This window comes from Bos indicus x Bos taurus, chromosome 15 (assembly GCF_003369695.1).
Source record: "Bos indicus x Bos taurus breed Angus x Brahman F1 hybrid chromosome 15, Bos_hybrid_MaternalHap_v2.0, whole genome shotgun sequence".
NCBI lineage: Eukaryota > Metazoa > Chordata > Mammalia > Artiodactyla > Bovidae > Bos > Bos indicus x Bos taurus.
Window position 1 is genome coordinate 43,226,600 of NC_040090.1, and position 14,704 is coordinate 43,241,303.

At 46.7% G+C, this 14,704-nt stretch overlaps 1 protein-coding gene across 1 annotated transcript in view; it reads right to left on the bottom strand.

The window, feature by feature from the left end:
- GALNT18 (polypeptide N-acetylgalactosaminyltransferase 18) overlaps positions 1-1,610 on the bottom strand; it is a 353,171-nt gene extending 351,561 nt beyond the window's left edge. Inside the window, exon 1 of the mRNA XM_027563283.1 lies at positions 884-1,610. Within this exon, the coding sequence (XP_027419084.1) occupies positions 884-1,118 (235 nt within the window). The 5' untranslated portion in view covers positions 1,119-1,610. The remainder of the gene's footprint in view (positions 1-883) is intronic.
- Between the last annotated feature and the right edge of the window lie 13,094 nt (positions 1,611-14,704).

Genomic DNA, 14,704 nt, shown 5'->3' on the forward strand with positions numbered 1-14,704 from the left:
ATCCTTCCCTTGACCCCAGCCCTGGCCTGGAGCGCAATCTCCCGGCTCAGCCTGACTCCAGACCTAGCCCGCGCGAATCTGTTTGCTCTGCCCCAGCCACTCCCTGGGCCTGGGAGTGGAGCTACCGGAGGGAATGGCCTTCGCTGGCAGCCCAGGGCGGGTTCTCCCAGTCCTGGGCGGAGGCGCCACCGCAGTGGACAGAGCTCCAGGAGCCCATGCTTCTTCACCGCGCCAACACCTGCTCCTGGAGAGGGTCTTGGACCCGCGGGCTGTGGTGTGGGTGGAGACCGCTAAGGTTCAGACAGCACTCCTAGCCACAGATACCTCTGCACACCCAATTGCCTATGGGCCGCTCACAGCCGGGCTGGGACTAGGGCCGTGCAGTCTTCCCAGCTCTGGCTCGTCCCGCAGCCTGTAGGTCCTAAATGGCAACGACTTGGGCCTCTCACGCTTCTCCCCATAGGCCCAACAGTAGCCAAATGAGCTCGATTGCCTTTGAGCGCTCCCTTGTACACACACCAACATTCACACGTACCCACACTCTGAACCGGACCTGTGTGCGACCCCGAGAGCCCTCGAGCAACTAGCCGGTAGTCCCACGCACACTGGGACACGTGCGCAGCGCGCCCCCATACCGCCAGCGAGCTGCACACACCCGCGCGTGGAGCCCCGCGCATACACGTGTGCCCTGGAGAAGCGCGCACAGCCGCCGACACTGAGGGTCCCGTACTCAGGCAAGAACATACACGCAGCCCCGCCAAGCGTCTGCGGCCTCAGAGCCCCGCAGTCACTCGAGAGATGCCCACCAGCCTCGGCGCACCGCGCACGGCTCTGGGCACTCCCCGGCCCCGTGGGCTGCCCAAGTTTCCCCGGGCACCCGTACCTTGGATATGCTGCTTTATGACATTCTCCAGGTGATCCAGCCGTTCAATAATCTTCAGGGTGTCCCCTTTGTCTTCCTCCAGCTTCTTGTCGGGCGCCGGCTCCTGCCCCCGCACATACACGCTGGCGATGTAGTTGGTGACCCAGCCCACGTAGAGCAGACATATGATGTTGGTCATGCCGCTCAGGATCACGCAAGTGGACACCAAAGTTTTGGTCTTCCTGGTGCACACCATTCTGGGCTCTCTCCTCCATATAGAGCTCCCGGGGGCCCCTTGTCTCTGCGCACCCGGGACTCCCCCGCGATCACACCCCCTCGGACGCCCGCGGCAGCCGGGCGCCGGAGCACCTGAGTCCCGACGGTCTCCAAAGCCCGGACCGCTGGCAGTGGAGCCGCTGTGCCCAAGTTTGGAGCTCCCGCCGCTGGCCGCCTTTGAGAGAGAGCTTGACAAAGGAAATGAGGTGGATTATTTTTCCAAATTAAAAATCTCCGAGCCCTTCTCGGAGCAGTCACGGGTGGTCGGCAGCCGCGCGCCTTGATATTAGCGTCTGGAAAACTTTGCCACAGCCTGGATCCGCGGCCGCGCCGCTTCCCATCGCCGGGCGCCGATTGCCTTGGCGGTCCGACCCGCCCGCGCTGCTGGAAGGACGGCGGCGGCGGCAGCGGCAGGGAGAACCGCGGAGCCCAGCGGCCCGGCCCCCTCCGAGCGACAAGCGGCGCCACCAATCGCGCTCGGGCTCGGAAGAGGGGCCGGGGCTGGGCGGTCGCGGACCAACGAGGAGGGTGCGTGGGGCGGAGTCCGGCCCGGGGCCCCACCTGCTGGCCGTCCCTGGCCCCCGCCCTCCAGGGACGCTCCAGAGCCTCCACCCGTGCCCGCGCTGGCTGCCCCAGAGCCGAGGCTCCCGGAGAGGGCGCGCCACCAATCCCAGTCCTAGGCCGGCAGATTCCACCTCTAGGGGTATCCCACTTGCTCTCGCGCAGAAACCTCCAGGCTTCCGGAGGGAGCTCGGCTCAGCGCTCCACCGCTCGACCGCTGGGCTTCTCGCGTGGATCCCACCTGCCGGCTCTCAACCCTTTTTCTGGTTGCCGGGACTCAGGGAGGCCAGGGAAGCGTGGGCCGGATGGCCTATCCTGTCTCGCCCTCTGTCAGGCCCCGTGGGCGTCCACTTCTTCCTTGACTTCACCCTGTCAGCAGGCTTCCTGAATGTCTCCAGACCCCACAACTGTCAAAGGAGTCAACCCTTTTAGGAATCTCTTATAAGGTTCTGTACCATCTCCACTACCAAACACCTCAGAGGTTTTTAACGCCCCTAGCTATATATATATTTTTTTTAAGTCTGTGCAGTTCCAGGACAAACTGTGTCTTGTAACCCCAGTTGTCATTCATGTGGGCCCGGGCTCATCCCAATGCGTGTGGAGATCCTGCACAGAAATATCCCTGGGGGGATTAAGCTTTCTGTGAGCTGTAAGTCCCTGTACATGCTGTTGTGATTGATGTTAGGGAGGACAGAACTGTACCTCACAGCAGAGGGGCATGGCTGGACTCCAGTGGCTGACACTATTTTGTTATTAGAGTAAATGCTTATTCATATTATTCCTTTCTGCTGAACACTCACTTCTTCTCAGAACCTGAATAAAATTCCTTCAAACAAAGATTCTTCAAAACACAGATTTCTGTCCTCTTTGTCTCTGGGATGCATTTTTCTGTCCTGAAGAGTGTCCCTTGGCGTGCCAGCACCCCAACCAGCTGTGATCCTGGTACCCAAGGCAGCTCCCTCAAGTGATGTTTTCTGGACCTGGCCCAGCAAAAGAGGGTGGACACAAAACCAGTGAAGGAGCATTTGATGGCCATCAGCCTGGAAGCCCTTTAACCACTGCTTTGCATACAGAACTCCCAAAAGATACCATGAAAACAGACACAAACTAAAGATCTTGGAAGACTTCTCTCTACCCGTAACTGGGAAAGAGAACAATATGTGTAGGTTGGATAGAGAGTAGAGCAGGGTACTATGTATGAGTCCATATGAAAAAAGAGAGTACAGACTATTTCTGGAAAAAAATCAAGGTACAGAAATCTGCATCCATGAGGGAATAACACCTGTCTCTCTTTCTTTTCCTCTAGAAATATAATCAGATCACAAACAGAGGTTCTGGACTTCCTTCTAGTTGGATGAATTTATAAGCTGTGGCTTTGAATACAGCTAATGGTAAAGGTCTAATTACTCCTGTTTCATACTCTCTCCCAGGAGGGGACTTGGAAATTCAGCTCTTCCCAGGATCTTCCTAAACCACCACAGGGCTGGACAGAGAGAAGCAATACTCATTTTTCACATTCTTATTGGGGAAAAAACCCAAATTTAAAAATAAGGTTCAAATAGAAAACAGAATGGATTGTGTGACTTTGTATTTTGATCCAGCTGGCCCTATCATCTATTTGTAATGTGGAGGGACTGAATGCATTAAAAGAAGAATGAGGATCAGACTCTTCTCTAGAGAGGTCACAAGCTCTAGTTGACCAGTTCAAAGAATATTCACTGTAGGTGCAGCCAGGCTCCACAACTCTCATCCCAGATCCACCACTTATTGGTTACGAGAGTTTGGACGAGCTTCAAAACACCAAAGGGGCTCAGTTTCCCCTTATATCAAATATAAACAATACTTGCTGGAGAACTGGTTGTGATGATGAAATGAGAGAATGTACCAGGCAGAATGTTTCATTAGTGCAGGGTATATAGTGGGTGCTCTGGATCATGTGAGCTTTCCTTCTGGGATATGGTGAACTCGACTAGAATTCCATGAACTCCATTTACTATTCAGCAATAGTTAGTTTCTCCACCAACCAGTATCAGTTCTCTCTCCCCTAATGGAAGTTAACAGGAACCAGAACTATAGGCAGCAAGTTGCTTAACTTTCCGAGCTGAGCTCCAGCACACTGACTTTCTATTCATAGTGTCTGTCTTCACCATCAGTAGGGTACACAGGTCAATAAGATGTTCAAATGAATGGTGGTTTCCGGGACCCTCTAATTCCCACTAAAAATCCCTAATTCTTTGGTTTTAAACAAGCAAATTGGAAGGGAATACAAAGATTTAACCCAGAAAGATTTCAGAGTCACAAGGACAGGAAAGAGTTAGCCTCTATGTCTGAATGACCAGATGCCCCAGACCCTGCCCAATTTACTACAAACCTGTGTATATAACCTCTCATAGTCTCAATAATGGGCCTCTTTCCTGAAACTGGAAAGCTGCTAAAAAGGGATCCCTGTGAAGTTAATCAGACAATGGGTGTGAGCAGGCTTAGCAGAGACTCAAGGACAATATATTTCTGTAAATTTATACCTATTATTTGAACCTAGAGTCTCCTACTGCTACAAGAGGAAAGAGTATCTTGAAGAGTCTATGTGAGGGGCTAGAGGTCCTTGAGAGGGTCTTTGTGGCACAACCTTTGGATATTACCCATCTTTTATATTGGGTAGGCAGCTTCCTTCTTTATGTGATTGAGTAGGGGGCAAGTACAACCCATTCCAGTATTCTTGCCTAGAAATTCCATAGACAGAGGAGCCTGGTAAACTACAGTCCATGGGGTCACAAAGTTGAACACGATGGAGTGACTGAGCACAGCACAACACAGCAAGTAGGACTTCTTACCCCCAAGTACAGCCAATCTTGTTGTCGTTGTTCAGTCACTCCTTTGTGTCCAACTCTTTGCAACCCCATGACTGAGGACTCCATGCTTCCCTGTCCATCACCAACTCCCGGAGCTTACTCAAACTCATGTCCATTGAGTCAGTGATGTGATACTATCCAGCCATCTCATCCTCTGTCATCCCCTTTTCCTCCCGCCTTCAGTCTTTCCCAGCATCAGGGTCTTTTCCAGTGAGTCAGCTCTTCGAATCAGGTGACCAAAGTATTGGAGCCACTCTGCCATCCCCCCAATACTAAGCCTACATTCAGAATGCTTTTGATACCAGGGTTGGAAAAACCAGTCATTAATGGATCTTAATTACCAGTTGATGACCTTCTGAGAAGGGTATCCTGACCTGAGGACTAAAGAGGAGCAGGAGACCAATCTCCATTAATGGCGAGTCATTCATCAGAGTGCTGTCAGTGGTCATCTATACCCACCAGATGGCAGCACCATGCAACACCTTGGTACCAAAGGTGCCAAATGGGATTTGGGGGCTGCAGGGGGAAAATGAGCCTGGACAGTGGAAAGTCAATTTCCAGGCAGGGTACGTGGGAAGTGGGTTTTCCAGGTCCCTGGGAGAATAGGGATTACTAGGGCTTCTGGCAGGGAGGGATGCAAGGTTCAGACACAAAGACTGTGGAGAAACAACAGATCCAAGACTGGATTCTGCCAAACCACAGGACTGAGATGTTATTGACAGAAAAGGCACTCTTCTGGAGGAGGGATGGTGAACAAAGAGAGAAATGTTTGTTCAGTGCTTACGTTGTATCCAGTCTAGTATTTTTCACATGTTGTCTCTTGAGCAAAGACTAAGGAATCCAGGGAGCTGGATTCATATTCCAGGCCTGGCACTTACTAGTATGATCTTGGGCAAATTACCTAAACTCTCTGTTCCTTGGTTTTTTATCTGTAAAATGGGGATGATAATAATAATATCTCCTCCTAATAGGGATGTTGTGAGCATTAGATGAACTCATAAAGCACACTGAAGGCACTATATGTGCCTAGTCACTCAGTCGTGTCCGACTCTTTGCGACCCCATGGACTGTTGCCTGCCAGGCACCTCTGTCCACAGGGATTCTCCAGGCAAGAATACTGGATTGGGTTGCCATGCCCTTCTCCAGGGGATCGTCCCAACCCAGGAATCAAACCCAGGTCTCCCACATTGCAGGCAGATTCATTACCATCTGAGCCACCAGGGAAGCCCAAAGGCATTATGTAAGAATTGGCTATTGTTATTTTTACCATCTCTGGGCACCAAAGTATTTGAAAGTTCACCCAGAAGGAACTTTCCTCTATCTAGGAGCAAAAGGTCCTAGAAACCAGCTCTTGGCTTCTCCTCTTTCACCTTGTTGAAGGACCCAAAGCAACTCCTAGAGGAATCACAGTGTAGCAGATCCCAACTGAAATCCTGCAACTAGAGCCATCTAACGCTCTGTGTCTACTTATTCACCTACAGAGTATTTTTGAGTGCCTGCTCTGTGCTAGACCCAGTGCTGGCTGCTGCTAACACAGAGATGACTTATAGACATACACCCTTGCCCTCAAGAAGATCATGGTTCAGTGGAGGAGGCCAATGAATAAACAGCTATCATACAGCCTGATGAGCTCCGAACTGATATACTATATTCATATGAAAGAAAAAGGCACAGGTAGACACACCAGATTCCTCCCAAATAAGTGATTGTACAACTTCCGAACAGCTCTGCTTTCATTCAATCACTAGACAGCTCTTCTGGGTGGGAATTTGTTCTTTAGACCTAGAGGAAAGTATTTGCAAGATAGTTAGTAGACCAAGGATTGATATCCAGCATATATATAAAGAATTCATATAAACCAACAAAAGAGAGAGTCAAGAATATCCAAAGGGAAACATGGGCCAAAAATATGAACAAGGAATTAACCAAAGAAGTGTAGATATCCAATATAAATAAGAAATGATCCTTAAACTTGTTAAAAATCAGGAAGTTACATTTTAAAATATAAATACCATATCTCATGTATCAGATTGACAAATTTAAGGAGATGATTTTCAAGTATTGGAGAGAGTATAAAAGAAATAGGTACTCATTATCTTGCTGGTGAAAGTGTGACTGGTATAGTCACTTTGGAATGCTGTCTAGCAGTAATGATGAAATTTAAAATGCACATGCCCTATGACCTTGTACTTGAAGTGTAGTCCATGGAACATTCCGGTGCTTATTTAAAATGAAGAGTATCAGGCCCACCCCACATCTATTGAATCAGAATCTGTGTTTTTATCAAAATCCTCAGATGAGTCATGTATACAATAAGGCCTGAGAAGCAATACACATGAAACTTTTAACCATAGGCTTTCTTCGGAAAAAGAACCTGATTAAGGGTAGTGGTCAAGTGCTGAACTTCTTACCAGGTACCTCTGTAATGTCTGAATTTTTATAATGACTACTTCTTAATGTTACACTTCTGAAATTCAAATTATTATTTTCTTAATTTAAAATTTGACTCCTGTTTTTGTGGTTAAAACAACCTGCTTCTCACTGGTTGCCATCCTTTGTGAACTGAGCTAGTCTTGGAGGTACTCTAAGCCTGTTTCTTAATCTGTCAAAGAGGAATAGTAACTATACCTCAGCCCAGCCTCACACATTGGTAGGCTCTGAGCACAGCATATCAAAGATAACTCAGCCTTTGACATTCATGATAATGCTTCTTCATCATCAGGAAAATGGACATACCTATGGTTTATGGCCATTGAGAAGAGAGCAGTACCACAGGAAGAAGATTTCTGGTGAATGGAATAAACACAGAAACAAGCCCATGCACACACACACACACACAGTTCTTGAGTGACCTATACTTATTGTGGGTATTTCCTATTGAACAAAAACGAAAGGAATCATTAAGGTACATGACGACTGTCATCATGTAGGGAAAGCAGGAATGTTATCAACCACCATCTCTTTCTTTTGCTCACTCAGAACCATTTCTTAGTTTTGTGTGCTTTACATAAATAACATTATGTTGTCTGCTGCTAGAGATACAGTAAAGAATTTTGGCTTCTTGTCCTTTAACAGGATGCTCAGAAGAAGATACATTGATTAGGGAAGCAATAGAGCATGATGGTTACACATACATAACCAGGCAGACTTGGGTTTGAATTCTAGATCTGCCATTTACTAGTTTTGTGAATTAGTGCAAGGTGTTGTTGTGAAGATTAAATGAAATAATATTTGTAAAACTTGGTACTGAACCTCTGGAAAGCATTCAACAAATGTTAGTTTTAGTGTTACTTAACACTTTTATTTAGACAACAAATTAATGGTATTTCATTTCCAATCCATAATTATACATATTTTATAGCATATATTGAGGAGTCCAACCCTTCTGTAGCCCAAGGACTATATATACATTTTTATTGTCCTATTACTTAGAGGGATGAGTATCAGTTTTTACACAATTTATGTAAGTAACCAAGTAAACGCTATGGAGAACAGTGATGCGTCTTACTTGACTGCCTAGACTTCTAGGCAGGTCGGGTGTACCAGCACTGTACAATCCACAGAGCACTGTTCACACATACCTTGTCTTAAGCTTCACAGCCACCCCGAAAGGCAAGTTATTATCACGCCCATTTTCCAGATGAGGAAACTGTATGTAAGGCAAATATTCATGAGTAAAAGTGGTAGAGGGCTTCTGACTCCAAGTCCAGTACTCCTTTCCATGTGTCACATCCCTCCTGGGTATCTGGTAAGGAATATCATCTTCACTGAAGAAATAACTAGCTGATAAGACCCCAATTAAAAAAAAAAGAAAAGGAAAAAAGACCACAAGTGAGAGATCTCTTGGAAGTATTTGCATCTTCAAAGATGATTGTTAAAAACAGAAGCACTCTCAAGCCCTAAATGGATGCTGTTCTCTGAGCAAGGAAAAGAGCTACTAAATCCCTTTTCCAAAGGATAGAATCTGGCTGGGGAAGTGGGGGAAAGGAAGTCATGTGTATTGAGCCCTTACTGAGAGCAGAAGTATGGTCACAGATTTCCTCAAACCCATGAAAGATTCTTGCCTGCTAATTTATGTGGCTTCAAGAAGGCAGAAAAAAGAACTGGGATGGCAAAATGCCTCTCTTCTCAGAAGATGCCTGGAGGCTCCTCTCATGCCTGGGTGAAAGGACAGCACAGAGCCTCCTTCCCAGAGCCAGCAAGGAGGAGCACAGGACCCGTGTGAGGGATGGCTGGTGCCAACCAGGCATGAGGAGAAGCCAACGACCTTTTCAGGTTTGGTATATGATGGTGTGGGGCATTAAGTATGTTCTGTGCTTCTCTGCCAAGCAGATGGTAAATAAAATATTCAGCAGACATGCAACCTCCTCACCACGGTGAGGTGACTGGCTTGTTCAGAACAGAGTGATTGTGGTGGAAGGCACAAATTGCGAGTGGCAAGAAGCAGCTGGGAAAGAGGCAACAATCTGCTTCTTGTGGCAGAGCCAGAGACCAGAGCTGGGGACAGCTTGCATTTGCAGCAGGCCCAGAGCCCCTCCTCAGAGAACCGTGGAATCTGTCATCAAAGGACTTCTGTAAACTTAGTTCCGAGACAAATGCAGATGCAGAAAAGTACACAGAAGTACAAAGTACTCAGATGGATGATTCCAGATAAAACAGCCTTAGCAGGTACCAACAGTTAGGCTGATATAGCAGGATGTATTTGCAGATACCAATATAATCAGTCTTCTGAAAGAGTCCAAATCCAAAGAGCATCTAGGCATTTGCTAGTAATTCTCCACCGCACATGGAATCTCTTATCCAAGCACTTGATGAGGGAGCGGCCAGACTCCAGAAGAGAGAGCTTAGGACCTTGTATCCCCAGGTAGTTTGACAGAACTAACGTTCAATCCAGCAATTCCACATTCAGGTGGTTTTCCAAAGACAAGATAAACAAACAGTTATTCAAAAAGTTTTCTAGTCACTGTAGCATTACTTGCAATAACCAAGATATGGAAGCAACCTAAGTGTCCACTCATAGATGAATGGATAAAGAGAACATGATATATAAAAAATGGAACATTACTCAGCCATAAAGAAGAATGAAATCTTGCCACTTGCCACAACGTGGATGGACCTAGAGTGTATTTGCTAAGTGAAATATGCCAGAGAAAGATAAATACCTATGATAAATAGTATCATAAGATAAATACTAAAATTTCATTTATATGTGGAATACAAAAAAACAAAATGAACAAACAAAAACAACAGAAAAGACTCATAGATACCAGGGAAGGGTGGAGACAGATGGGTGAAATAGGCAAGGGAGATTGACAGGCACACACTTCCAGTTACAATGGAACAAATCCCACCACATGGGGATGTAACGTGTAGTGTAGGAAATATGATGAATAATACTGTAAGAACTCTGTATGGTGACAGATGAAACTACACTCTTCATGGTGATCATTTTGTAATTTATAAAAATATCAGGCTTCCCTAGTGGTCCAGTAGTTAAGAGTCTGCCTCGCAATGCAGGGAACAACAGTTTGATCACCCATCAGGGAAGAGTCCACATGCTTTAGGGCAACTAGGCTCTTGGGCCACAGCTACTGAGCCTGCGCTCCTGAGCCCTCAAACTGCAATACTGAGCCCGAGCGTGGCAACTACTAAAGCCCACACCCACCACAGCCCGTGATCTGCAGTAAGACAAGCCACTGCAAAAAGAAGCCCACGCACCTCACCTAGAGAGTAGCCCCTACTCTCCACAACTAGAGAAAGCCCACGCACAGCAACGAAGGCCCAGCACAAAGGTAAAACTAAATATGAATTCTTAAGAATTTTTTTTAATTTATAAAGATATAAAATCACTATGTTGCACACCTAAAATTAATATAATTTTGTAAGTCAACTGGACTTCAATTACAAATAAATACATAAATAATTTAATAAGTTCCTGGATATTTGATCAATAAATAAAAATCAATTGCTTTTCAGTACTTTAATGAAAATATTTTATTTATAGCAACAGAAAATACACCTAAAACCCCAGCTAGCAAAAGTTGTGCAAGAGACACATCACAGCTCCAACAGTCACACTTTCAATGGTCACAGTTCCTTCTAAGAATGTCATGACCAAGTAAAAAGTTGAGATCCAAAGCTGACCTCTCAGAACTACCCAACTATCTTTTGCTGAGGATCTTTGCCCCCAGATGGAATCCATGGGTCTCCTAACTCAATGGAGGCCAAGTGTCCAGAATAGTTGGAAGAGACAGTGGGGGATCTAACCCCTTATAAAATGGAGTCTTCCCCACTCTTCAGACAGTATTTTTTCATGCTCCACCCTCCCAGATCTTAAACAAATAATGGGTATTTTTTCCTTTTTAGTCTAATCGTGGTAACAGCAACAAAAGAAGCTGCCTGAACTTGAAGAACTTATTCAGAAGTCTTCCATCTTCTCAGCTCCCTGACCATAATTCTATCCACTCAAAGCAGGATAACAGGCAAGTCAAGGCACCCAGTGGCTAGCGTCTGACACGGCCAACTGTGAAAGGCCATGTATCATCACCTCTGGGATAATGTCTGAGTACACTGATGCTGTAGGGCATCAGTCCAAGACTGGAGAAGACCAAGTCTACTTCCTTACAGAACAGAAGGCTCCCATCCTCAGGGTGGGCAGGGGCCTAGCAAGGGGACCCACTGAGGGGCTGGAGCCATGCCCTCGCTCAGTGAAATCCCAGAGTCCAGATACTGAGAGATCTTTTATACCCTGTGCTTCTCTGAGTGAGTTCCCTAGCAGCTGCAACTTTTTCTAAATCTCTAAAAGGCTGCAGCAGTCTAGAAATTGTTGAACTTCTGAAGGCAGAGGCCCACGGTTACCATGGCCACTGTCAGTTTGCCTCAGCTCATGTTCTGCGTTCACTGGTGAGAATCCAGAGTCTTTGACAGAGCTCCAGACCCTCTACTCCAGCAATCCGTGGATGGCCACCTTCATTTGGGGAGACTCGGTGCTGGCCATGGAGACTGAAGTGGGAACACAGTCCAGGGCTTGGCCACCATCTTGGGATTGAGCCACTGACAACCCGCAAGTGCTTCTGGGAATGTGGAGTCCATTTTTTTTCCTGACTCTTTAAAGAGAGGTTACTTTTCAACATCACACTGTGTTGTTGACTCAAATTAATCATCTAATTTATCAAGTACTGACTTAACAATGGGAGGATGACATTAAGGTAGGGCTATTTGCCTTTCCATAGAATAATCCCAATCTGCTGGGCAATTTAAATGCTTATTAATATTTTTAAAGTATGTCCTTCCTTACAATCAAGCTGCCGCTTTTCACAGCTACCTGTGTCCCTACCTCCCACAGCACTGTCAGATTCTTTCTTAAGTGTTTACTCTTAACCTGTTATAAATTGGGAAAACAGCTGAATTATTAGAATTGTATGTAAATGAGGGCAGAAAGGCTTTTTTGTTGTTTTTGGCTTTAACCAAGGAACTAAGGAACTCTCCCATGAATAAAGTATTCAAGGGTTTGACACATTTATTAATTCACTTATTTCCTGCTTTTCAACTTCCTCACTGTTCCAGCAGCTGGTACTCCAGCCCCACCAGTCAATTCCCCACAAACCAGCCAGAGTGAACACACACACACCCTCAGTCCCTCCCATTTTAGAATCCTTTAGCAGCTTCTCATTGCTCTGGGAATGAAGTCTGGCCTTCCTGTGGCCTTTGATAAGCACTGAGAGCCTGGTCAGATCTGGCTTCTCCTACCTTCCTCCTTCATCACTTCCAGGCCCTTGTATAGGCCACTCTTAACCTCACCCTAGGCCCCCCAGCTCATCTTACAGATTTCCTCTTAACCCCTCCCTTTACAGGCTTCCCCAGTGTCTCAGAAGTTAAAGAATCTGCCCACAATGTGGGAGTCCTGGGTTAGACCGCTGGATTGGGAAGATCCCCTGGAGAAGGGAATAGCTACCCACTCCAGTATTCTTGCCTGGAGAATCCCGTGGACAGTCAGGCAGGCAACAGTCTATGGGACCACAAAGAGTCGGACATAACTGAGCAACTAACACTGTCACTTCCTTTCCTTCCTCTACAGCCTCCTTGACCCCTTGAACAAATCCATGCATCCAACATTGGCCCATGGTCTCATTTACTTCTCCATCCAAACATTTAGCCCCAAATCATAACTGCATAATGGCATTCCAGATTTAAGGCTCTACCATTTATTAGCTGAATTGTCTTAGGCAATTTACTTAACCTCTCTCAGCTTGTTTCTTTATCTATGTGTGTGTGTTACACCACTTCAGTCATGTCTGACTCTTCGTGACCCCATGGACTGTAGCCTGCCAGGCTCCACTGTCCATGGGATTCTCCAGGCAAGGATACTGGAGTGGGTAGCTATTCCCTTCTCTAGGGGATCTTCCCAACCCAGGGATCAAATCCACATTTCTTATGTCTCCTGCGTTGGCAGGTGGGTTCTTTACCAGTCATGCCACCTTGGAAGTCCTTCTTTATCTATAAAATGGAGATAATTATGTCACCTACCTCATTTCACAGTGAGGGCTGAGATGGTAATAGATACAGCACCTAGCATAATAAATGTGATCACTATTTTTTTCAATTATCTGTTTTCCTCCCCAAAATATAAGTCCCCTGAGGTAAGGAACCATGCCTGTCTTGCACTTACCATGGGGTGCACGGTACTGAGCAGGGAATCTGGAACACAGCTACTCAATTATTGCTAAATATTTACTGAATGAATACATGAATGTCAGAATGCCACCTAAGAATCCGCAGAGGCTCCCATTTCAAACCTGAGCAAATTTCCATTCTTTCACATGCATTCTCCAACCAGCCTGTTCAGCTTTTCTCTGCTGCACTGTAACAGCTTGTCTGATGAAATTCCTTTCACTTCATCAAGTCCTCCCTTTCAGAGCTGGGTCTTCCCTCCCCCAAGAAGCTTTCCTGTGCCCACTGCTCAGGTCTTCTTGAATCTCCCACTTTGAATCATTTGTTTTGCTCTCTGGCCTTCCCAAGCTCCTTTTGGCCCTCATCTCTCTGTCAGTTGATATGCAGTGATATGCAGTGGCCTTGAAGGCAACCTCTGCTTTACCTCTCCCTGTGTGGCCCATCCCCACCCCAGCCCTGGTCAGAGTCAGCCCGCCCTCAGTCAGGGTCGCTCTGCCTCCCACTCCTGCCAGAGGACCTTTCCTTTTGATAACATTCTCTCAAAAATCACATCCTTGCAGTGTTTACCTCTCAGTTTCCGAGCTTTGCCACGCCTCACTTAAGGTATTGACTTTTCAATTCGGGATAAATTATTCAGCAGCTCATTTTCAGCCAGACTCCTCTTTTCTTCAGGGCCTTCTCCTCCAGCCACCATTTCGGGGCAGCCTTTAAGTTCTAATGACGTGTTTACAATTCATGCTCTGCCAGACATTAAAGCATCGTGGTGCACTCAGGGATGATGAAGCGCTACTTGGGATTCTCAGCAGAGGGAAGGGCCTAATAAGAGGGCTGCTCTGTTGTTTACAGAGAGCAAAGATTTCTGTCTTCACTACAAAAGATGTGTGTGCACACAGTGGCAGAGGGGTTCTGGTTCAAAGGCAGGGCTTTTGCTGGAACTTTCCAAGCCTCCCTGAAGAGTAGACTGGCAGCTGATAGGGACAGCTAGTCCTAATCCAATCAACTGTAGACTTAAGGATTTTCACTCTCTGTGCTAGTGGGTTGAATGTTGGGGTGGGGGCGGGAGGGGGGAGTGGAGGAGGGGGAAAGGAAAGGGAAAAGAAATAAAAGAAACCATGATCTTCTATAATCAGAGGCATCTGACAAAGCAAGCAAGAAGCAGCACATAATGCTTACCCTTAGGACTGAGTTTTTACATAGAGGCTTTGCCTCCTTTTCAAAGCACCACTACCAGCCCCTGTCTGAGCCCTTCCTGTTGAAAGGTCTTGTAGCCCACCACAAGCTCCCTTCCTGCTGGATGTTACTGGCCCTAGCTGTCTAGCTCCTTGGCTCTTGGCCTTCCAGGCTCCTAGTTGGAGACCTCACCCCCCGCCCCCCACAGCTTCCTAACCTGATTGTGCCATAAGATCACAGGCTGTGACTATATATTCAGGGCCATCGGACATACGAAGGTGTAATGTACATGGTCAGTAATGGGGGAAGACAGGTG